Source organism: Neopsephotus bourkii, unplaced genomic scaffold (genome assembly GCF_033783945.1).
Source record: "Neopsephotus bourkii isolate Nb327-2 ecotype Australia unplaced genomic scaffold, CSIRO-AGI_Nbou_v1 NB_739, whole genome shotgun sequence".
Lineage (NCBI taxonomy): Eukaryota > Metazoa > Chordata > Aves > Psittaciformes > Psittacidae > Neopsephotus > Neopsephotus bourkii.
Window position 1 is genome coordinate 2,281,835 of NW_026901237.1, and position 23,681 is coordinate 2,305,515.

General features: G+C 39.0%; 1 protein-coding gene across 3 annotated transcripts in view; it reads right to left on the reverse strand.

The window, feature by feature from the left end:
* STAG1 (STAG1 cohesin complex component) overlaps positions 1-23,681 on the reverse strand; it is a 178,125-nt gene that overhangs the window by 69,307 nt on the left and 85,137 nt on the right. For all 3 annotated transcript variants that reach the window (XM_061354474.1, XM_061354475.1, XM_061354476.1), the window contains 3 exons: positions 6,869-6,945; positions 5,088-5,292; positions 2,147-2,298 (listed from right to left, as the gene is read on the reverse strand). In XM_061354474.1, the coding sequence (XP_061210458.1) occupies positions 2,147-2,298; positions 5,088-5,292; positions 6,869-6,945 (434 nt within the window). The remainder of the gene's footprint in view (positions 1-2,146; positions 2,299-5,087; positions 5,293-6,868; positions 6,946-23,681) is intronic.

Consider the following 23,681-nt stretch of genomic DNA (forward strand, 5'->3'; position numbering starts at 1 on the left):
GAAGAAAAGGAAAAAAAAATTCCAAAATTGTAATTGCTTTTTACCATTCCAGCTTTTCTAGATCATGTACTTGAATTTGAGTGCTAAATTTCAGGCATCTTGAGAGACCATTTGGGCCTTGGAATTCCTGCTCTTACCAATGCAAAAGTGATATTCACCCTTAAACCTAAGTAAAAATAAAGGAAACATTCTCTTATAGACACTGCAAGAATTTTGAGAAGGTCAAAAGCACATGTATAACAAGCACCAAATTCAGATTACTACTGACAGCAACTAAGACACAACCTCCTCTCTATTATAGGAGACTTTCATAAATCATTCAGTTTACTTCAAAATCTCACTGATGACACTGGACCTTCACACACTATTCTCACTTCAGGAACGAGAATGACACACTTGGGAGAGTATTCCATTTCTTCTACTTCAGATTAATTTGCCATACTTAGCTCAAGAGCTTCATGAAGATAAACATATGCCCTCGCATGTGCTTATGAGGCTTTATTATAGCACTACATCAAAAGAATCTACCAGCACAGGATATAATTGTAAATTCAGTGTATTTAAACACAGGAAATATACAAGAGTATGTTAGGTGTTCTTACAGAGAGCCATTATGACATCTGATCTTAATAAGTCTCTTCTATACAGGTCACCCTACTATGCTTAACACAATGTGTCTGAGGACATACTCAGTCCCCATCACTCCCCTCTGGCCTACTCCTGTGAAACACTTTGATTATTTATGGTAAGTAATGGTGTGAGAGAGACTGAACAGACCTATAAAAAGTTAAGGTTTGCTAAATGCTCATTCTGTGTTTCACAGCCCCGTGCTGGCCTGAGCATCATTGCTTCAAAGTCTCTCCAGAGCAATTTTATACTGTAGCTCCAAAAGACATTGGAAAGAAAGCTGAAGGAATGAGCACAGAGGATGTTCATAGACACAGAGACACTAAACCAAGTTAATCAGTGTAATTGGTGACTTTGTCCTTCTCTGGAAATTCAAAGCAATAGTTAACAAATGTGGATTAGGAACTATGCTCCAGCTGTTCTAACAAAGCAATTCTGCTTTTTGAAATGCTTTAAGGCTAACAATTAAAATTAGTATTTAATTTAAACTGTTTCTCTTGCAGTTCGGGCAGGAGAGATTGTTCTTGCTCTGTATCTTAATGCAGGATTTTTAAAGAACTATGAAAGCCAAATAAAATTATGTTACGGATCACAGGGGTAAAATAAAAATATGCAATTGCAATTATCCCCAGACAAAGACTTTAAAGTCAAGCAATTCTGAGTCAAAATTATGCCTAGAAGAATAAAAGGTGCACACAGGTAAAGCACCCAGACATCCTTAATGTGCCATGCAAAAAAACAGCAGTGGAGAAAATATATTCAAAACCTAATATATTAAAATATTAAAACTAAATCTAAGTCATACATACTTCAATTTTTCAATCCATCTTGTGAGTTTTCTGTCTTTACTGATTATAGTCGTTTGGGTGCATATGTATTAACTTTTTTACTTATCATCTTTAGATTTCCGCTAAGTACACCTCTAAACCTGATTTCCCTGGGATATACTACTTTATTTAGGGATGATTAGAGCAACCTTCTAATGGTTTTGCTCACCTAATGCCAGACTGGCACTCACTAAAAACAATCTCCCTAGCTTCTTCTCCAGGTGCTACAGCCCCCACTGCAGTGTTGCTTGAAAACAGCTACAAAAATAAGTACTAATGAGATACTATATCATTATTGCAGTGATCAAAGGGAGAAAGGGGCAGTGCAGTGAGGGACTACATATGATCCACTTTTCAGAATCTTTTTGCATAATCAAAACAGTTACTGCTTACAACTTGAACCTTATCTTCTTCCTGCCTGCATGACCCCTATAACGGGTCATATATACAAACCCGTAAATAGAAATTCTCCTGTGTGTGCACAACAGCACACGTACTCACCAATGTATTAGTAAAAGATTAAAAACCGTGGTCCAAGTAATATGCTTGAGATCACACAAACACAACTGCAGAAACGTATCTCTTCTTTCTTTTTTACTATGGCACTCAAGTCACAAACCACCCTGGACTTTCTGTAGAGGGAATGCATACAAACCAGGACCAAAAAAAATAAAAATCATGTTTTTACTTGCCTCTTTTCTTTTCTGAAGCAGCAGCTCCAATCTTTCATTAGCTCTTTTACCAATCATTTTGTTTCTTTCAGCTTCATACTGCCTCTGAGTATTATCCTGATGAATGCTCAGGTTTAAGGCAACATTCACAAGAGCAGTCATAAGCTTCATAGCTGCAAAAGCAGAAGACAGAATATGACTCTTTACGTGTAGTCAGAGCTAAAAAATATTTCCTCAGCAGATCCATGGTCACAGAAAATAACTAACTCAATCCTGACACAAAGCCACCTGGAAATTCACTTCCCATCTAAGCAATACCCAGGTCACCCAGCTCATCTAAAAACAAGAACAGTGTGTACATTTACTGCATTGAGCTTCAGGCCATGCTTCAATACATGCTTCATGGCATATATTATCACTGGAAAATGCCGGAGATCTTTGGCTTCCCCTGTTCCTAATGTAAGTGCTCGATAAACTTGCATCTAATGCCAGAAGCCATCAGTGCCTTAAGTGACTCAAGCTAGTTGTGATGAACCTTGGTTTTTGCATTTGTTTATTCTTTCTTGAAGTTTCTAGCTACATAAGCCATTCCAAGTGATGGCAACTATTTCTTCCACGTAGCGCAATCTTGGGTAACATCTCTAATGTATGGTGTGGTTTCCTGTCTGGTCAATCAAGCCTCTCAAACTTTCCCACATGATCGATATGAGACCAGAGTGCATGGCTCACTCCATAATCTCTCTTATGAAACAATCAACCATAATCTAAAATAACAACAAGATCGCCTAGAACTGAAGATAGTATCAGCTGGACAGGAATACAGTTTCCATCTCAGTTTAAACAGCAGGCACAGATTTGCAGAAGGTTATATGCAACTCAAGTAGTGTTCACCTTTGAATACCTGATTTGTGGAAGTGAACTCTGAACCTGGAAATTTACGCTTGCATAATTCATGTTTTTACCATCCCACTACTGACTATGGTGAAGAAACTCTAAACTGCAGAAATATGGATTTGACAAGTGGACTGTTCGGTGGATGAGGAACTGAATGGATGGTTGCATCCAAAAGGGTAGGGGTCAATGGCTCAATGTCTGGATGGACACCAGTGACAAGTGGTATCCCTTTGGGGTCCATAACAGGACCAGTACTCTGATAGTATCTGTCCTGGGTTTAGCAGTAGCAGTCATTTTTCTCCTTCTTGGTAGTTGGTGCAGTGCTGTGTTTTGACTTTCGGCTTGGGAACAGAGCTGAAATAATGATGTTTTGGTCTGGCCAAGGACTCTGTGAGCCTCATGCTCTGCCAGGGAGGAGGGGAAGCCAGGAGGAAGCAGAAACAGGGCACCTGACCCAAACTGACCAAAGAAGTATTCCATACCACAGCACGTCATGCCCAGGATGTAACAGAGTTACCCATAAGGGCTGGGGGACTGCAAGGTTGGAGGAGGGACTGGTTGGTGCTTGGTTGGGCTGGAAGGGAGTGAGTTATCGGTCGGCTGGTGAGGTGCTGTATTCTCTTCCCTTGTTATTTCCTTTATCATCATTATTATTATTGGTGGTAGCAGTAGTGATTTGTGTTACACCTTAGTTACTAAACTGTTCTTATCTCAACCTGTGGGAGTTGAATTCTTTTCTATTCTCCTCTCCGTCCCTCCAGGAGTAGGGGGAGGGCAAGAAGGGGGGGAGTGAGTAAAAGCTGTCTGGCTGGGTTTAAACCATGACACTATCTTAATCATCAAAATAGTGGGATTGAGTGCACCATCAGCAAGTCTGAAGATGACAGGAAGCTGAGGGGTGCAGGTGACACAGCCGAATGAGAAGTCATGAAGCAGGACTCAGACAAGCTCGAAGGTATGCCCATATGAGCCTCATGAGGTTTAACGGGGCCAAGCACATGTGGGTTGGGGCAGCCCCTGGTATCAATGTAGGCTGGCAGATGAAGGGATTGAGAGTACCCCTGAGGAGAAAGACTTAGGACTACTGGCGGATAAAAGATTGGCTATGAGTTGGCAATGTGCACTTGCAGCCCAGAAGGCCAATTATATCTTGGGCTACACCCAAAGCAGCATGTCAGCAGGACAAGGGAGGCAATTCTGCCCCTCTCCTCTGCCGTGGTGAGACCCCATCTGGAGTACTGCATCCAGCTCTGTAGTCCTCAGTACAGGAAAGATACAAACACTGCAAATATTTGGCACGATCTACGAACAATCTGGACAGAAGAATCTTCCAGTATTTCAGCTCATGAGATAAGCAGAAAGGTTATCACCTGACATAACCAGCTTTAGACACCTACACCCAAGCCAGCCACCCTAGTATTGATTTGTAATTGAAGAAAAATAGTTAGTTCCAAAGAGAAATTAATCTGGCTTGCAGGAGACATCTCATATAGATCTGATGAAATATACTCTAGAAAATCCTATTTCAAGCTAATGATATACCCAGTGCTTTCATTAGGTGTAGGCAGCTGTGTTGAAAGGTGCAGCATGGCTGGAGGTAGAAGACAAGAAGACCTACAACTATGACCCAGTGCTCCCAAATCTAATGCTTAAGAGTGAAGGCACAGATTTTACTTTCTGGTGGACTGAAATTCTTTGATGATACAATTTTCACGATGCTTATTTAGAATAAATTTGTTACTCTAAAATACAAAATTATTAAGACATTCTATACAGCAAATGAACATCTAGTGACAAAATACAAGATGTAGGCTTACCACTTCTGATTCACAGATTCAAAAGTGTCAATTCTCTGACACTCAGTGCCTCAGCATACTCCTTTCCAAACAAAAAAATGCACTTAAAGTATACTTTTAGTTATACCATATATGGTACTTGGATTTGATCAAGCTTTTCAGAGTTCTCAGTGCTGGTCAAATTCCACCTCAATCAAAACTAGGAATAACTCTCAAAGTGGCTAAATAGTAGTAACTTCTTTGAAAAAACTCCTCTGTGCTAACTTACTTACCAGCTAATGTACTGGTGTGCCTGAAAGCCCGGACCTGGGAATCTGACAAACCAGTCAGAAGAGAGATCACTGTGTCCATCATGTATTCATCATAAATGATGCTATACTGACACTGCCGAATGAGCACTCCAATGAACTCGCAGAAATTGGATCGAAACTTCTTCCACTGTGGCCCAGGCATTGTAAGCGGATAATCACCACTGTCCTGAAGAACAAGAAAATGAAAATATGAAGTACTAAACGTCTCCCGTTTAACGTATTTTAATGGTTTTGTAGCCATTGTGGTCTAAGCCTCTAAGCAAAACACTAACTTTATCCTCCAAGCCAACATAAAATAATAAATAAAACCAGTACATTATTCTTCAGTAAACAAACTTGTTGGCATGAAAGTACTTTTACATAGACTTCATTGTAACTGTTCTACACTTGCAATACTAGCTCTGTACAGTACAAAATATGCATCAAGACTCATTTCTTTGTGTCCTGGGAAGTGGGGGGAAAAGATGAAAAAGAAGTATTTCAAGGTATTGAAGGTAAAAACCTAAAGGTAGTCTTGTGTGACTGAAAGTTTTGTCATTCTCCATCCCTTCTTTAACTCCATGTTAATACCCTAATACTTGTTCAAGGCCATAGATAAGATGGAAGACTTGCAGAAGTAAATCCTGAAAAAGAGCAGTGCTCATATTTATAGTTACCCTGCTTAAATTCTTGAATCATGGCCTTGGCATTCCATTTAGAATTAGTCAGAAAAAGATACTGCTGTCCTACAGAAAATTTGTGTTTCATTATTTGTGTTTTCTTCACTGTACAAAATGAACACTCAGAATACGCATGAAAAAAAATAAAAAACCCCTCAAACCCCACAGTTAAAACAATCTCAAAACTAAAAATCATTCACCATTAGGAACATTTTTATTTTAACAGAAGATACCCAATCTGAATTGAAATACACTTGTTTCGAACAAAAATGCCTAGGTCTACTCTACAGAAAGAGTACTTCTTTCTGTAATTAAATAAATTTTAATTTCAAGCTACTTTTTGGTTTAAATTGCCACTTCAGATGAACAAAACATTAATTTGCATACAGAAAACAGAGTAGAGTGCTGAAAAAACCTGCAGTCTTATCTTAGTAATCTGGAGTTTTGTTGTATGCTGGCAGTTCCAAGAGATGAACTTCAGAACCCAGAATACCACCACCAATTTCAGTGGGATGAGAAAACTTTCTACAGTTCTTCCTGCCTCCCCTTACTAATTTCTCTAACATCCAGGATGGAGACAAATAAGTATATCCCCCTCAAGGACATACAAAGATAAATGAAGGTCTACATGGATCCAGACGAGGACTAATGTGGACCCCAGCTAGTTCTTGCAGAGGCAGACCTGGCTGGGCTCTCTCACCCCACCAGTTGTGAGTTTGCTCCATGCTTTTGTGTGACAGTACACTTATGCCCTTAAATTGGCTAAACCACAAACTTTTCCATACCAGCATTGCAGCATCTGGGGCCTACTCAAACCACCACACTGACTTTTCAAGATGAGTGATTGTAACTACTTTTTCAAGTAATTTTATTACTTTTTGGTTTCCTATTATTACTCTTTCCTAAAGCTCATGCTGGCTTGTTATTCCTCATCTAACATTTTAAATCACTGCTTTGCTTGTCAATGCCGTTTCTCAAACTGAGCCACTGCTCATCCACTGGTTTCTTGCCCATTGCATTTTTAAACAAAAAGTATATTGTAATATATTCCAGAATGTTTCAAGAACTATGTGTATACTATACCTCATCAAATTCTTCTGTCATTTTCCTTATGATTTCTGCATTTTGCATGTTCCTAAACATTTCAATTCTTACAGTGCCTGTGAGGTAACAAAGGAAAAAAAAGAAATTAACTGAATCCATTTTACTGTTACGTCAAATATCAATGTCTTCCTCCTGCTGAACTTACAGCTCAGTAATATGTAAGAAGTATATAACGCAATAACAGGAACACATTGAACAAGACTGCCTTTTGAAGAAGTGGGTAGAAAAAAAAAATAATCATCTCTCCTGTAAAAGACTGTCAGACTAGGAGTTAGTAAAAATCTCCATCTTTTTACTCTTTACAACTGAGCAAGTAGAATCCAGAAGTGATAGCAATGTAGGACTCATGCCATCTCTGCAGCTGCCAAGAGCTTTTCATTTTGCGTCCAAAATAAAATGAAGCAAATCTTTCAGTTCGAAAGCCACTACTAGCAATTCTCCACTTGTTATGATGAGTCACCTGGATAACAGATATACCATGATCTCTGTGCAGACACCGGAGTGGTTTTCATACTGCTTAGCTCAGGACCAACAGGGTTTATCGATATGGACACAGCACTGTGTGAATGGGCCTACAGCACCTGCAGAGCAGAGGTAGCGTGATCGCATCACATGATGCTGTTGCCAGCAGGTTTTTCCAAAACTAATGGCTCCAAAGGGCCCAAGCAAGATGTGGGGCAGATCAGGACCAAAAGCAGCAACTGTATTTATGTTATCCCTTCATCTGAATTATGGCATTCCCTACTGTTACCTGAACAGCAAAGCTGATTTACTTTTCATTGTTAATTGTACAAAGGTACCAAAATTTAAAATATGACATAGCAATAAATGAAAATTTGTGTGACTTGATCCTAAATGCAATTGGTATAAACAAATATTTTCACAAAACAAATAAAAATTCCACTTTACTGCCTTTGCAACTAGACATTGTATAAATAACCAACCATATAACACAAGGCAACACTGGAACATTTTTTGCTACTCCACGATCTTTTTGCCATTTCACTTATTCTATTGTTAATGGAAGAGGAGGGAATAGAGAAAAATTAAGCAAACTGCAGAGCCAGAAAATCCATCCCAACATCATTAACATTACAAACAGTAACTGTTTAACAGTTTCCCTGCTTTTGGAAAAAGTTCAACTGGATTAATGATCCACTCCATGGCTCCAAAACTTCATAACAGAAGAAGTTTAACAATTAATACTGTTATAGTCCCTCTACAAAGGATAAGATTAATTTAAATATCCTAAATATTATGAGAATGTTTTAATCCCTTGAAAAACGCATACTAGAAACATAAGCATTTCAAAATATACCAGCACAGATACAGCACAACAATTCTCTGTATCTTGCTAGGGGTTTTGTTTTACAACGCAACTTAAATCCCATTTTCTTGAATTTGTTTTGCTTCTTCATGAAATAATGTCTATTTGCTGTCTGTTCCATGCTGGGTAACACTGTGAACCTCAGTTCTAAAGATGGCAATTTAAGTTTGTGCATGGCAATTTCCGTATGATCAATAAACAATTACTAATGCAATATATTACAGTAAAACCAGAAACCAGAAAGTCTTACCATATGACAGTTGAAGATCTATTTTATTAGCTTTGAAATCATCTGTACATGCAGCTTTATTTTAATGTTTCCGCCAGTATTGCAAGTTTTATTTTGATTATGTGAAACAGTTTCACTTATGTCTCAGAGTACTGAATAGTGGATTGCTATTCTTAGCAATCCACCTCAACTGCATTAATTCATCTTTATCTCACTGCATGCTGTCATCTGTTGCTCTTATTGGTACTATAACCTTGACTGAGTAAGTAACCTAAAGACCTTTGTTGCTTTGGTTTTTATTAACAGCCCCGATTCTAATTTTATTTATCAATTTATGGCTTCTGTTAATAACCTTAAAGAGCTTCCACATAATGTATAACCATGTTACTTTCTTAGAGAAAATACCATAAAAATACCATGAATAAAATCCCTCATTAATGTGCTTCACTCAAATCAAATCTCCCTTCAACTTTGTATAATTCTGCTGTGGTTTGTAAAGCAAACTGTGCACATGGTGGCACAGCCACATGGAACCTGCCTGCTAAGCTGACACCAAGGGAAGAGGCTGCAACCACAAGACTATGTACCACAGGTATTTTCTCTTGAATCATGGAAAGGCTTTCACCTTCCATGGCTAGAACAGAGACAGCACCATCTATCTGTTGGGCTTTCTATTGGGATTTCTATTGATCAGTGTGTGCAAGTATTAAAGATAAGGATAGTGTAGTTTCCAAACAAGCAGTGGCTCAGTTCTTCGGGAGCAGGAGGCAAGAGAATGCACAGGATGAAACAACCTTTTGACATCTAGGGATGCCACAGTGGACAGGAGCTCAATACTGACAAGGAGTGAAGATGAACAGTTCTTATCAACTGGCTGTTGTGTCTCATTCTTTCCTCCACTTTTTTTGACAAAGTCTGTAAAGCAAAATGAGCATTTCTACTTATCTGGCAGTACGTATTAGCTTTGGGATGACTGCTTTTCTCAGGTGGACCTCCTCCACCTGACCAAAACACAATCCTGTCTGGTTTTCTGGGAAACTGATTTAGTATTCTGTAAATATGCTATGAAGACTCTGCTAACAAACATTTCAGGGTGTCATCACAACTTTTCTACACTGCGACGGTCAACACTGTTCAAATTTAGAGGGTTTTACAATTAGTGAAAGTCTAAAGTCTCTCATTTAAAATTGAATCCTTAAGATATAACAGATTTTCTGTAAAATACCACTAAAGGTGTGGAATGCATTCCTATGGTCTCTGCCTTACTCATGTTGCTACTAGTCTTCCATCCTTTCTAAACTGAGTTTTACCTCAGTAACTCAGTTTTACCTCTCATGAAGTTCTCACTGTGTACTTGGTGAAGAGGAATTAAATTGTCTTAGACCATTAAGAAATTGAGAAGCCTATTCTACCTGAATACTAACTTCTCATTTCAAAGTTATTCATCACACATATTCTGGTTTTAAAAGTCTTCTCACTGACAGGTAAGTATATTTCCTTCATGACAAAATTCCAGTTCATAGATATCAATTTGATTTGTCAGTAATTAATCATGCCACCCAACCAGGCTTTTAAAAATGAAACGAGAAAACCCACACAGAGGATACAACTACAGAAGAGAAAGACTAAAAGGGCCTATACAAAATCAGATGAATATACTTAAAACACACAAACAAGCAAAAAGCCCATACAACTGTGTACAAAACAAGATATAGCATTTCCAGGAGATATAACAGTGGCTTCAAAACATATATTGATAGTGAGAAGCCTAGCCAGTTATAACAGTAAACCCTGCAAAAGAAAAGCAACAACAATCTCTAAAAGCTTTGTAAGATGTGTAAGCTCTCAAGTTTGTCCAACAACCAACCTTTGGATGCAGGTGGTCCCATGACTACCTTTCCTCCTCCGAAACAGAACTACTGACAGTTGGTAATAAATTATATATTTGGTAGTATACTAACTAGACTATATACTGAGTTTTACTCTCTGGTACCTTTATTCGTGGAAACTACACAGCAAGTTATATCCTTTCTCTTTTGGATCATCTGCCCAAACTGACTAAGCTGCAATAAAAGTGGTGGGAAAATTCCAGCTCAAGACTGAAGTAAATGGATATAAAGTAAGCCCACAGTCTCCTGCCAAAGAAAGATTAATCATGGGACCTTAATTTGCGGTGACCAACTTGTATCTCTCAACCACAAAAATTGGGAAAGCAGTAACCAGAGGAAAGATTTATAAAGGCATCAAAGTGAAGGCACAGGAAGATTTGTACTGGAAAGTATCATATGAAAAAAGCAATACGTGCTTCTGCATTAGCTGAAGGTTTATAGTTGGGATCAGAGCACTGGAAAGTAATTTTGATTGTCAAAACTGTTGAAAGAGGACATTTTAATAAAGATTTTGCAAGGGTGGATGATGATTACTGAACTGCTGGGTGGACAATGTTTCTTTCCCTTTATATCATAGAATCAGAGTAGTTAGTGCTGGAAAAAACCTTAAGATCATCAAATTCTAACCCCCCTCCCATAGTCAGGGACACCTCACACTAAATCATGCCACCCAAGGCGCTGTCCAGCCTGGCCTTAAACACTGCCAGGGATGGAGCATTCACAACTTCTTGGGCAACCCATTCCAGTGCCTCACCACCCTGACAGTAAAGAACTTCTTCCTTGTATCCAATCTAAACTTCCCCTGTTTAAGTTTCAATCCATTACCCCTTGTTCTGTCACTACAGTCCCTAATGAAGAGTGCCTCCCCAGCATCCCTATAGGCCCCCTTCAGATACTGGAAGGCTGCTATGAGGTCTCCACGCAGCCTTCTCTTCTCCAGGCTGAACAGCCCCAACTTTCTCAGCCTATCTTCATATGGGAGGTGCTCCAGTCCCCTGATCATTCTCGTTGCCCTCCTCTGGACTTGTTCCAACAGATCCATGTCCTTTTTATGTTGAGGACACCAGAACTGCACACAATACTCTAAGTGAGGTCTCACAAGAGCAGAGTAAAGGGACAAGATCACCTCCTTCGACCTGCTGGTCACACTCCTTTTGATGCAGCCCAGGATATGGTTGGCTTTCTGGGCTGTGAGTGCATACTGAAGGTGGCTCATGTTAAGTTTCTCATCCACCAACACCCCTAAGTCCTTTTCCACAGGGCTGCTCTGAATCTCTTCTTTGCCCAACCTGTAGCTGTGCCTGGGATTGCTCTGACCCAGGTGTAGGACCTTGCACTTGGCATGGTTAAACTTCATGAGGTTGGCATCAGCCCACCTCACAAGATTGTCAAGGTCCCTCTGGATGGCATTCCTTCCCTCCAGTGTATCAACCGAACCACACAGCTTGGTGTCATCGGCAAACTTGCTGAGGGCGCACTCAATCCCACTGTCCATGTCACCAACAAAGATGCTGAACAAGACTGGTCCCAACACCAACCCCTGAGGGACACCACTCGTTACTGGTCTCCAGCTGGACATTGAGCCATTGACCACAACTCTTTGAGTGCGGCCATCCAGCCAGTTCTTTATCCACCGAATGGTCCATCCATCAAATTGATGTCTCTCCAACTTAGAGACAAGGATGAAGGGGGCCTATAGGGACGCTGGTGAGGGACTCTTCATTAGGGACTGCAGTGATAGGACAGGGGGTAATTGGTTCAAACTTAAACAGAGGAAGTTTAGATCAGATATAAGGACGAAATTCTTTCCTGTTAGGGTGGTGAGGCACTGGAATAGGTTGCCCAGGGAGATTGTGAATGCTCCATCCCTGGCGGTGTTCAAGGCCAGGTTGGACAAGGCCTTGGGCGATACGGTTTAGAGCTAGGTGTCCCTGCCCATGGCAGGGGGATTGGAACTTGATGATCTTAAGGTCCTTTCCAACCCTAACTATTCTATGATTCTATGTCATGCGGAACAGTGTTGAACACTTTGCACAAGTCCAGATAGATGACATCAGCTGCTTTACTCCTGTCCATGAGTTCCGTAGCCCCATCACAGAAGGCCACCAAATTGGTCAGCCAGAATTTCCCCTTAGTGAAGCCATGTTGGCTGTTACCAAGCACCTTCTTGTTTTTCATGTGCCTTAGCATGCCTTCCAGGAGAATCTGCTCCAAGATTTCGCCAAGCACAGATGTGAGACTGACTGCTCTGTAGTTCCCTGGGTCACCCTTTTTCTCCTTCTTGGGGAAATGGGGGTTATATTTCCTTTTTTTCCAGTCATGGGGAATTTCACCTGACTGCCATGATTTTTCAAATATGATGGCCAGTGGCTTGGCAACTTCATTCGCCAGGCCCTTCAGGACCCATGGATGGATTTCACCAGGTCCCATGGACTTGTGCACGTTCAGGTTCTTAAGATGGTCTCAAACCAGACCCTCTCTTACAGTGGGCCTAAGGTCTTCATTCTCACAGTCCTGCGTCTGCCTTCCAAGACTTGGGTGGTGTGGTCAGAGTATTTGCCCGTAAAGACTGAGGAAATATTCAGTGTACATTTCCTATACCTTTCTCCTCCATTACCATTTAGATCATAAGAAAGAATCCACTTCTACAATGTCTGTAAGTACTGGCTTTAATTGTCTCAGAAGTGTTAGTGAAAAATCTCTGCACGAAAGATGCTAAACAAAGACTGAAGTCAAACCATAAGGAGCACATGATTTTTCACCGCTCAACTTGGTCCATCGTACACTTCTGTAACACTTCCTTTACTGTTCCCAGAAGAGAGCTGCCTGAAACAAACCAGAAATTACTCATGCCAGTAAAAAAGTTCATTTTATGTGGCTTGCTCACAATCACTTAGGAACAGTGAAGTAGATCTTACCTCATAGGAATCAATAGGCGTTAATCAGTAATCTAAATGGAAGTTGTACTGGGACAGCTGAAACAGATCCAAATAGATGCTGAGTCTCCTAAATCCCATGAGGGCTCCTAACTCTTCATTGATTTCTGTGCTTGAAAACTGAAACACTTTACTGAAAACAGAAGCCAGGATTTTAGAAAGACGTTAGCCTAAATACTTTGTTCAGCTTTTTTTTTTTTTAGACCACTGCATAGCACATGATTCAAACCAGTTGCTGTAATTCTATTTCTTCTTTGCTTTAGCTTATTTTGCATTTAAGTCTTGAATATAATTGAATATAATTTCAAGTTATATTTCAAGTCTTGAATATCATTTAATATAATTTCAAGACTTAAGTGGAATTTGGAACAAGAAGCTCTTCTTTCGTTTTTGCCTTGGTTGCGTTTCCAATGCAGACTTGTGTACCTACTTTTTCAGTATAGTCTTTTCCATTTCTGAAGACCATTATCATTATTTTGCCCTTCACTTTGCTCTCAGAGAACTAGGAAAATTATTATTCTAATGACTGAACTCATTTGAATTGCCATCCCAATAATGAGAATTAGCTCTAAAGGAGAGTGTTTTTGTGTTCTCCATCTTCTGTATTGAAAAATCATCACCACCACACTTAAGAATTCATTGGACAATCCTTGACTTGCTATATTCTACTCTTTGATAACACCTTGCTAAGTTTAAGTCCCTTTACCTCAGAGCCTACTGTACATCCTACCACTCTACATACTGATTAAAAAACAACAATGCAGCTTTCGTACATGGCCCTCTTGCTTTGATGTCTTATACTAGACATGTACAGCAGAAACTTCTGGCTTCTTTCTCATTCTATCACTGTCTAGACATTTTCAAGAAAGCTATTCCAGATTTCAGAACAAATGCAACTGTTACAAATTACAAGGATTGTGTGGCAAGCTCCTTTTCCTGGATTTACACATCTTGATTTTGCTAAAAATCTTCCCAAGCAATTTTTTTTTTAATTAGATAAAGAACAGGAAAGGCATTAGACAGAACTGTGTTAGCTCCACTGTGAGTCTCAAGCTGTATGAGAAACATATGAATACAACAGACTTCCACCAGATAGCAAGGAGAAATAAAGTGATTTGTTACTTGTCATCATGAACAGATACTTAAGGGCAGAGACGCTTCCCTATTGCAATGTGCTGTTAAATCTGAGAAAATCTGCAATGGAATCTAGGCTCTGGAATGGAGCAAACTTTGGTCGTTACTGTCCTTTTGTTATTCTTACAGCCCTTTTGTGCTCTCTCCTCCCAACGCCTGACTGCCACCTACAGTTCCAACTTTGTGCTCTTTAAGCGCCCAATGATGTCACGTACAGATAACATAGTCATTAGCAGAGAAAGAGGCACATTCAAAAGGATCACTATTGAAGCATTTTGAATTTACCTCCTTCATAAAACAAGGCTCAGAAATCCTTACTATGCTGGTTTACATAAGCTAAACATAAGAAAACACTTTTTTCTTATCCAAATATTTATTTCAACTGTTTCTGTCAGCCTTTCACAACCAAATTCAACCTAAAGGAAGATGTCATGCCCAGTATGGAAACCCCTTATTATAATCCATTTAAGTTCACTAAAATGAAAATTTAATTTAAAACAACAAGCAATATTAACATTGCCAACAGCTAATAAGGAGTATCAAAGGTTGTCAAAAACATCAGGAAAGCTGGGAAGACTTACTGTTTTGACTATCATAGGGCTCACTGCATGAAATAGTGGAATCTTAGTACCAAATCGTTGCTACTTCCGATACCCAAATTCAGGGACAATTGTATTGTTACTTATATTTACACTATATTACATTAAGAAGTTCGAATTTCTGAATGAGATGAAGTTGATAACTTCATGTATGTAACTTGTGTTTCATACAATTCTAAATGGTTGTATTTTTTAAAAACTGAAATGCTATTTGATCCAGAAGGTAACAGTGAAAGCAACAATTACATCATTACAGGTATGGGAAGAAACACATTGAAGACCATGAGAAATTTTTACAAAGAGGATGACAATGATTCATGCCAACAATTATTTCCGCTTGCTGGGATAAAAAGAAGAAGAAGTACATATTCTTATAGTAAAAAGTGATAGAAACTTAACGTCTACTGTAAAGAAACCCAATCCTATGAAATCCCTAAGCTCCAATTACTATTACTTGCTTAAATTACCCTGAGTGTTAGAATAAAAAAAAGGGAAAAGTAAAGAATCCAGGAGTGACCCAAAGAACTACATACCATTAAATCTCACTACAGAACTGGTGGGCCTATTCAAGGCTTGATGTTAACTTTTGTGAAGCAATGCATCACAAGCCTGTTTGAGATCTATAAGGCATCAATATATAGCTCAAAGTCATGCATTTATGCAACACATTTTTAAAGTCCTGTCTCCTAATCTTCCTAGTCTTAGTTCTTAAGGAAGCTGGCATGCAATATAAAGTTTTCAGATTAAAATATAGGAAAGCAAAACTAGCAAAAATGGTCAGTTTTCAGAATGAAATGAACCTTTCAACAGATCTATTCTAAGCACTGGTGTTGATAGAAATATGATAAATAACAGATACAAATGCTCTGAAAGAAAGGATAATAATGGAGCAGACAAAGTTTGATGCTGACAGCCAACTGAATTATTTATAATAGATAGAAATAAAGCTGATAGTCAACACTGTCAAGGGATTTCACAGTAATGAAATTGACAAAAAGGCAAATAATGCTCTTGAGGAAAAAAGCACACTAATTCACAAACTGCTAGTCAAAAAAGAAGTCGGTCTACATAATTTAACACATAAAAAACCAGTACACTTCATGTGTTCAAGTCTTAAAAAATCTGACAAAAGGGAACTTCCTTACTCTTGAGTTTAAGGCAGATAACACTGTTTTGATATGGCTCTACAGTATTTGCATTTGGAAACTGTAAGCTGCTTTTCATCTTGATGTTAATGTCACTGACTGAGAAACAGAAGCAAAATAATTAATAACCAAAACCACTAACCTTGCAATCTAGTATTCATACTGAATGATCTTACAAAATAGATCTTTTAATCCTTTGATGGCTTGAAGTAGTAATCCTCACAAAACACCCACCTTTTTGTCAGATAACTTCAGACCTGAACAACAGTAAATGACATGATCACGAGTAAAAAGCTCAGGAGCCCTTGCTTCCCAAAGGCAACTCTTTGTTCCTATCAGTGTCTTACAGCTTTTGCACTTGGAAGCATCCACAACTGCAGTCATCCCAGCAGCCACATGGGGTGACTCCCTGCACTGCCTCAGTTCACTTTAGTTCACTTCAGTTTTTAGCTGAATGAGAAGTCTGTGATCAAGGAGGGCACTTACGCTTGAGGAGGGAAGAAAAGCACTGACTCCAATGTATTCCTGGGTTTATGCTCCTCTGAAACTTTCCACCTGTTTACTTAGTGGTTCCAAGATTCATTTCTGGAACAAGTTATTGGAACCAGTGGTTCCAGGATCTGTTTCTGTGAGCACTACTCCTTACTGCAGTTTCCTGCACACGTGCTGTATGGGAATGCTTGGTAAGAAAAATAATTCTTACGGACCCAATGAAACAAAAACTAACAAAATGGATTTCTGCATGCAGTAATCAGCACTAGGCATTGGGAAGAGTGCAAGTACAAGTCATCATTAGATGACTCTTGCATTTGATAGTAGGTTAATTCACCTGAACCTGTCGTTGTTAAGCCACACTGTGACTATTGGGTTTAACAGCTGCTAGTAGATCTATCATCTCATAATTCATTTGTAGTTTTTATCTCCATAGACATCCACAGTGTATCAATAAAACCTGCAGTTTAGCTCTGTATTCCTTAAGAAGGTAACTCATTCTGTTTTTAAAGCTGCTGCCCAATAATTTTATTTGATAAGCCTGGGATCTTTTTGCCAAGAGTGAATAACTGTTCCAGTTATTTGCCACTCTTTTCCTGATTGCTTGGTTTTTTATCTCTAATTTCGTATATAGTTTTGGAAGTGGGATGGTCAGAACTACATTTAATGCTCAAGATGGAGGTGCAACACGACTTTTTTGTTTCCAATATGCATACACATAAATTTGTCCTTTATTTCTCATTCTTAACTTCACCACTCAGAGCACTGCCAAGCAAAGAGGTGATATTTTCAAATTACTTACAATGCCAGCAAGCTCCAGGAGCAAAATGTCAGTAACTACAGTCTATCACTGCGTATATGGAACCAGACTTTGGCTGCATGCTGTCAGAAGTTCCTCATATCCAGCAAGATAAACATAATAGCCTGGAGGTAGATCTGAAAATTGTCAGATACAGCAATGAATACTATTTGAACTAAGTCCATTTAGGTATATCTACCCTTTAAGAGTGCTTTTATCAAAGACTGTTTTCATATCTAGACTCACCCATCACTTGTCCTTTAACATGCAACCACAAAAGCTTCCCTCTGTAAGGTGAGGCGCCTGGCAGGAGTCTAAGCTCTTCCTCACTCTTGGATGGGGATGCTTTCTCCATGTACAAATACCTAATAGGAGGGTGGAAATACCAGATGCTTCTCAGTGGTGCCCAGTGATAGGAGAAGAGCCCAACAAAAGAGCACACTAACAGAACATAACTGTGCAAACATTTTTGTAGCCAAGGGCAGAGTAAAAATACTATTGCCACTGCTTAACAAGAGGCCATAGGCATTGTAACTATGCCTATGTTCATTACACACAGTCCTAGTCCTAGGCTGTGAGGCTAGTTATCAACATGAGTACCTGCTCTGTGAGCTGAAGCTTGGTATCAGGTGTCTTTTCTTGTAATGCAATTTAAATGTGGGATGATATAATAGCAAAGGCCTTGAAAATATGCTACGTCTGATAAACTGATTTCAGCTAAGACTTACTGCTTTGTGCCAATACTTCGTACTTAACATGTATCAATACACCTTTTTTGTACTTTGTACAATATTTAATAGCAATTACAATAAACCCCCAAGCAGTTTCAAAGATACTGAGTACTCCTTAAAGGAGAAATAATGGATCTCTGTTCCACCATGCTAGAAGAGGCTACATATGCGACAGACACCTTTCTATGTGCTCTTCTGGGTAACTAAAAGGCTTAATCCACCAGTTTTGAGATTAATAAATAGATAATTATGATTTTAAAGTAACAGATGATTTACTCCTGTTCTATTTCTCTATGATTTTTACCAAATGTTTGTTCCCACAAGGACAAACTCACAGCTACTGATTTTCCTTCAAACTGCAGAATAATTTCAGTTGGCGCAATTCCTGACTGCCGGCTAGTGCAAACCCTTCACAAAGCAGGGCCAACTAGATCAGGCTGACCAGGCAAATTCTGAACACGTCTGAGGACTGTGGTCCCACAGCCTTCCTGAGCCCTTATGCCTCCAGTACTCAACCACCTCACAGCAAAACTGTCATCCATTAATTCAAAGTGGAATTTCCCATGTTTCAACTTGTACCTGTAAACTGTCTTCCTACTACTATGGAATTGCACGAATTGTTCTCTCTAGTCTCTCATTAAGAGAGTGGGTAAGATCCCCCTTATGCCTTCTCTTCCCAAGACTGAGCAATGCTGTTCCCTCAAGCTTCCCTCCATTCTGGAGAGTGAGGACTCCACTGAAGTCCTGCTGGAAATCCAGGCAGACTCTTCCAACCAAATTGCACTTCTCCACATTTCCTGCTTCAAGGAACTTCAAGCTCAATCCCTTAGAAACCATCTACCAAGACATTCACCTCTGAAGTCTGTCCACCCTTTCTTCCATTTTCTATGAATGCCCTTGTCCCACCTACAGGTTCACAGTGACAAGACAGCTTGGCAGTGACCCACACACATACCGTCAACCTTTAGCACACCTTCATCAATGTTTTTGCCAAAAGGATCCTTATCAGAGAACCAAGTTTCTTGCTAGTCAGTGTCTAAATTTCTCCCAATACCTAACACAAAACTCCACAGAACATGGCACCTCCACTTCTGAGGAAGTTAGGAGGCAAAAGGCTATCACAGGAAGATTACACAGCCAAGATCCACACTCCTTCCCTCAGTCTTTCTGCTCTCCCTGATGAAGTACTGATCCTTTCCTGTCTTCTGTGACTCTTATTTCTAGCCCTATTTCTGAGTGTCTCTCAGAAAAAGTAAAGAAAATGAAAAAGAAATCCTAACCTCCCCCCCCCTCAAAAAAACCAACCTACAAAAGAGAGGCAATTCTCTAAAGATCTGCAACTGATGTGACAGGCTCTAGATTCCACAAAATAAACACCCAAACTACCTCACAAGAAAGAAAATAAAGCAACAACAACAAAAAGAGAGGAACAGAATCCTTACAGCACCCTTCTTCCCTCAGAGCACCAGGCCAGGCCTTGCTGTGGGCTGTGACACACGCGGGTACTGCCAAAGGCCTGACAGAACTCCGCAGGCCCAAAGAGCCAGTGCCCTGCACAGGCAAACACTGACTGGTATCTTCCCATATCACTTATTTGATGGAAAAAAAAAACCAGACATGCTAAACAATAATAGTAAAAAAGACACTTTGTGGGCACTGCAAACAGAGCTGCAGCAGAAAGCTGAACAACTTTTAATGATACAAGCTGGTATGCTTCATAAAATGCAATCAGAGATGTTGAAACATATTCAAAACAAATTCTATCTAAAACAGTCGATTCCCCTCATTAAAGGAAAGCCATCGTCTACACGAAAAGTTTCTGTGCTTCTTTTAATTTATCTGAAAAAAGGAAGTGAGACATGTACATTTCTGTCAATAAATAAGCTGCTTAATAAATTCTGAACTATTTAAATCAAATCTGACTGATCTTGGGTATAAAATGTCCCAATAAATTTTACAAAAGCAGGCAGGTGAACAGAACCCAAAGAGGTCACTCAGGCATGGTCTGAACCCTGACCCCAATGTCTGTTAATCTCTCTCAGCCTTTAACTGAGCCTGGAGAAAGACACAGACACACTGTGAATACTGCTGCCTCTTCAAGAAGAGCTTCAGGTAGAACACAAGCACCTCTTCTCCAGCGGTGTTTGCCTATGTAGCCTTTTTTGTTTCCAAAAAGTTACAAGCTTCTTCCAAATCCTTTGTAGAATCCCATGGCATTCAGAACATCATCTCTCATACAGAGCATCCCACACTTCATGACTACAATCAGCAGCTTTTGTGTAATTCAGCAGTCGGTCAACACATACACTAGAAATCCCTCTTCGTTAGTTCAGCTTCTCATGAAATCACTTATTTAGAGTATATTAAAGACTAAAGTATTTACTGATCATGACTGTGAAAAGATAACGCAAAAATTAGCTAGGCTGGCCCAAAGCAATGCCTTTATCCTTCTCTCCTCATATTATCTCCACATAATACTTTTTCCTGCTTTGCTAGGAAAAAATAAAATTGTTTCCTCTTGTTAAAGAGCATTAGCTCATTCCAACACCTCTTTTTACTTCTTGACTATCCAAACACATGTATAGAGGTTTTTCTTTGTCTACAGAATTGTGAAATCACATGCAAAAATTACACTATCTTCGTGCTTTGTGCCCAACCTAAGATGCTCTGGGCAACCTTGATTTAGTTTCTTCGTGTGTCAACTCTGACGAGTCACCAAGTTACATGACCATCTACTATTGTCTAGCTTCATTAGCCTCAGAAAACATAACTCATTGGAAGTGAATAGGAGTTGTACAGCTGAACTCATTTTACCGCTGAGGTCTGCAGCTCTTGCTACAGCAAATGAACTAGGTAAGCAAGTGCAGGAAGAAAGAAGGTGGTCCTAATTTCATTGATTATGATGATACAGACTGCTCTTTTCTTTCACTTCTGACTTCCTGTAATAGTCTGCTCAGGACTGTTTCAAAGATGGTCCACAATGGCACACTGTCTATTTTCAAGGCATCTACCTTGCAGTCTCATGGGCTAATTCACAGAAGTGCAGCACACAAACAATTGTAACTGTGTGTACAGTGACTAGTGTACATGTACTAATGTACATGCAACAGTCCTCTACGTAGGTTAAAAAAAATCCCTAAACCTCAGAAAAAGGGAAAAAGCTTGAATTAGCCCTTCCTTACTGGAGGGGATAAGAACAGGGCTTAAGCTAAAGTCCAGCTTTTTCCTTATCGCAAATACATTTATATTCTACAAAATTAAGAACTTCAAGTTTCCATTCCATGAACTTTAAGAAATCTTTTAGGTACTCTAAACATAGTAATTAAGGCATCTGAAGAGAAGAAGTAGGAAAATCAGTTAACAGCTATGGTTTAAACATGTAATATGTTGTCTGAAAAAAATATCCCCACAGGGAGTGGCATGGACACTGTATCTGCTGTCTTAAAAGCTTTTTATATCAATGACTCTATGCCTGGATTAGTCATTTACAAAGCAGAGACAGGATCGTTATTTATAAGGGATTTACAAAGAAAAACTAGATAAAACTACAGGAGAAAGCCTCTGAGGAACTTTCTTCTTTTCCTTTGTGATTGGAATTTGGCTACTATGGAAAAGTAAGAAGCAGCATCATATTAAAAGTGAAGTTAAAACAACACAATGAATAGTTGCTCAACATGCTTTGGCATGGGTAAGAGAACAAGAGAGCACATACTAGAGCCAAAAATCAGTAAAACCCTGGATATGCTTGTAAAAAAATATAATGCACGAGGGAACTGTCACCTCAGAACTGAGAAAAGATAACCTGCTGGAACACACACAGATCACAAGCAGTACTGACCAGACAAATATAACTGGGAATGTGAACGAAGGAGCAGAAAACTGAGAAAGACCAACATGTAACTTGTTTCTCAACAACGGGTATCTCGGATTCACTAAGGAGTATTTGAGAACAAAATGTAAAAAAAAAAAAAATACACCTTGTTAAACTTAGTAATACTAGAAAAAAAACAAACCAAACTTTACATAAGTGATAAAGCAGCAAGTACTGAAAAAAGTGCTGAAAGACAAATAGTAATATATATATAGAAATAGTAATACACAGTAATAGCAGATGAAATACAAGAGAGAATGAAGAGTTTGACTGCATTAATTAACACAAAGATAACTCAAGGGGAAAAATTAATCAAATACCACTAAGGAAAAGGGAAAGAAGAAAAACACAGAGGAACATTGCACGTAAGGAAAGTTTAATTTGGAAAATGGCTTTAAACCTTATTTACATTCTCCTCTCAGATTGCTTTACCTTACAAATTTTAATATCAGTATTCTTTGAAATAGTGTGTTTTGCTCAAATTAAAAAAGGCCCTGTAAATACATCAAGAATTACCATGCCTCTACTACTCTTCTTTGTAAATATCCAGACGCAAAACACCACTTACGCAGCCACAGAATAAAGCAGCCACCTTACTCTTCTGGTTGCGTCTTACTGCTTGGTGGAAATTTAAAGTGGCAAAATATAAAGAATACATGGGTAAAATAAAATATTTTAACATACCCATAAGCTAACGTTTGATTTGTAAAGTACATTTAGTTTTCTCAATGTCCTGTAACAAACTGCTCAGAATTCTGCCTACAACCCCAACTTTCAGCACTTAGGGCAAATTTTCCTTTGAAGTCTTTTCAATGCCCCCTCCCCCCGACTATCAGTTTATGATGTCTGGAAGTATTAATATCAGAATATCTTTACTGAAATACGCTCACCTTTTAAAGGTTAACCATAATACTGAATTTTCTGTATAGTACCCTTATTTTTTTTTGGCGTAACTACATTCTCAACTGTAACTCCATGTCAACACAGACTGTCTGGTAATTGCTTTGTTGCCCTTCTTGCTTGAAGTTTTCCTTGAAGTTTACAATAAAATCAGCAAAGGGAGCTGTGATAAACTCCTTGATGAAAGGATTAAAAAGCTGAGTCACATTTTTAATTTATGGCCCTGTTCAGCTATATATATATTCTGGTTCTCTCATTCTGCAGCTGCTTAAAGCAGCCTCACAACATACTCATCAGATGAAATAAGTATACTACTATTTTGGCTGTTGGAACAAAGCTAAACCACTGGGATGTACACCTGTCTGCCTCTTCTGCTTTCTAAGCTCATCTATGTAAATGCACCCTCACAGAACACATTCATTTCTTGTAATTTTTGGATTCCATAATTTCTTCCTTTTGACTTGTACTTTCCTGCATTTAAAGGCAACAGCTTACCTCTTTATCTTTCATTCCACTGTTATAGATGTTTCAATCTCCCCTCCTCCTTAAATTTTCCCTATTAATGAGATCGCATGCAGATAATTGATTTATTTTTTTTCTGGGATGTTTAGTACTTTTTTTCTGTTATTACAGGCTGAGAAGAACTAAAAATAAATGCATAGAGGATTGCCCATTTTCAAAATGCTTGCCACTTTACACAGTTTCCATGAAATCAAAGTCTAAAAACATCTAAGGGTTAA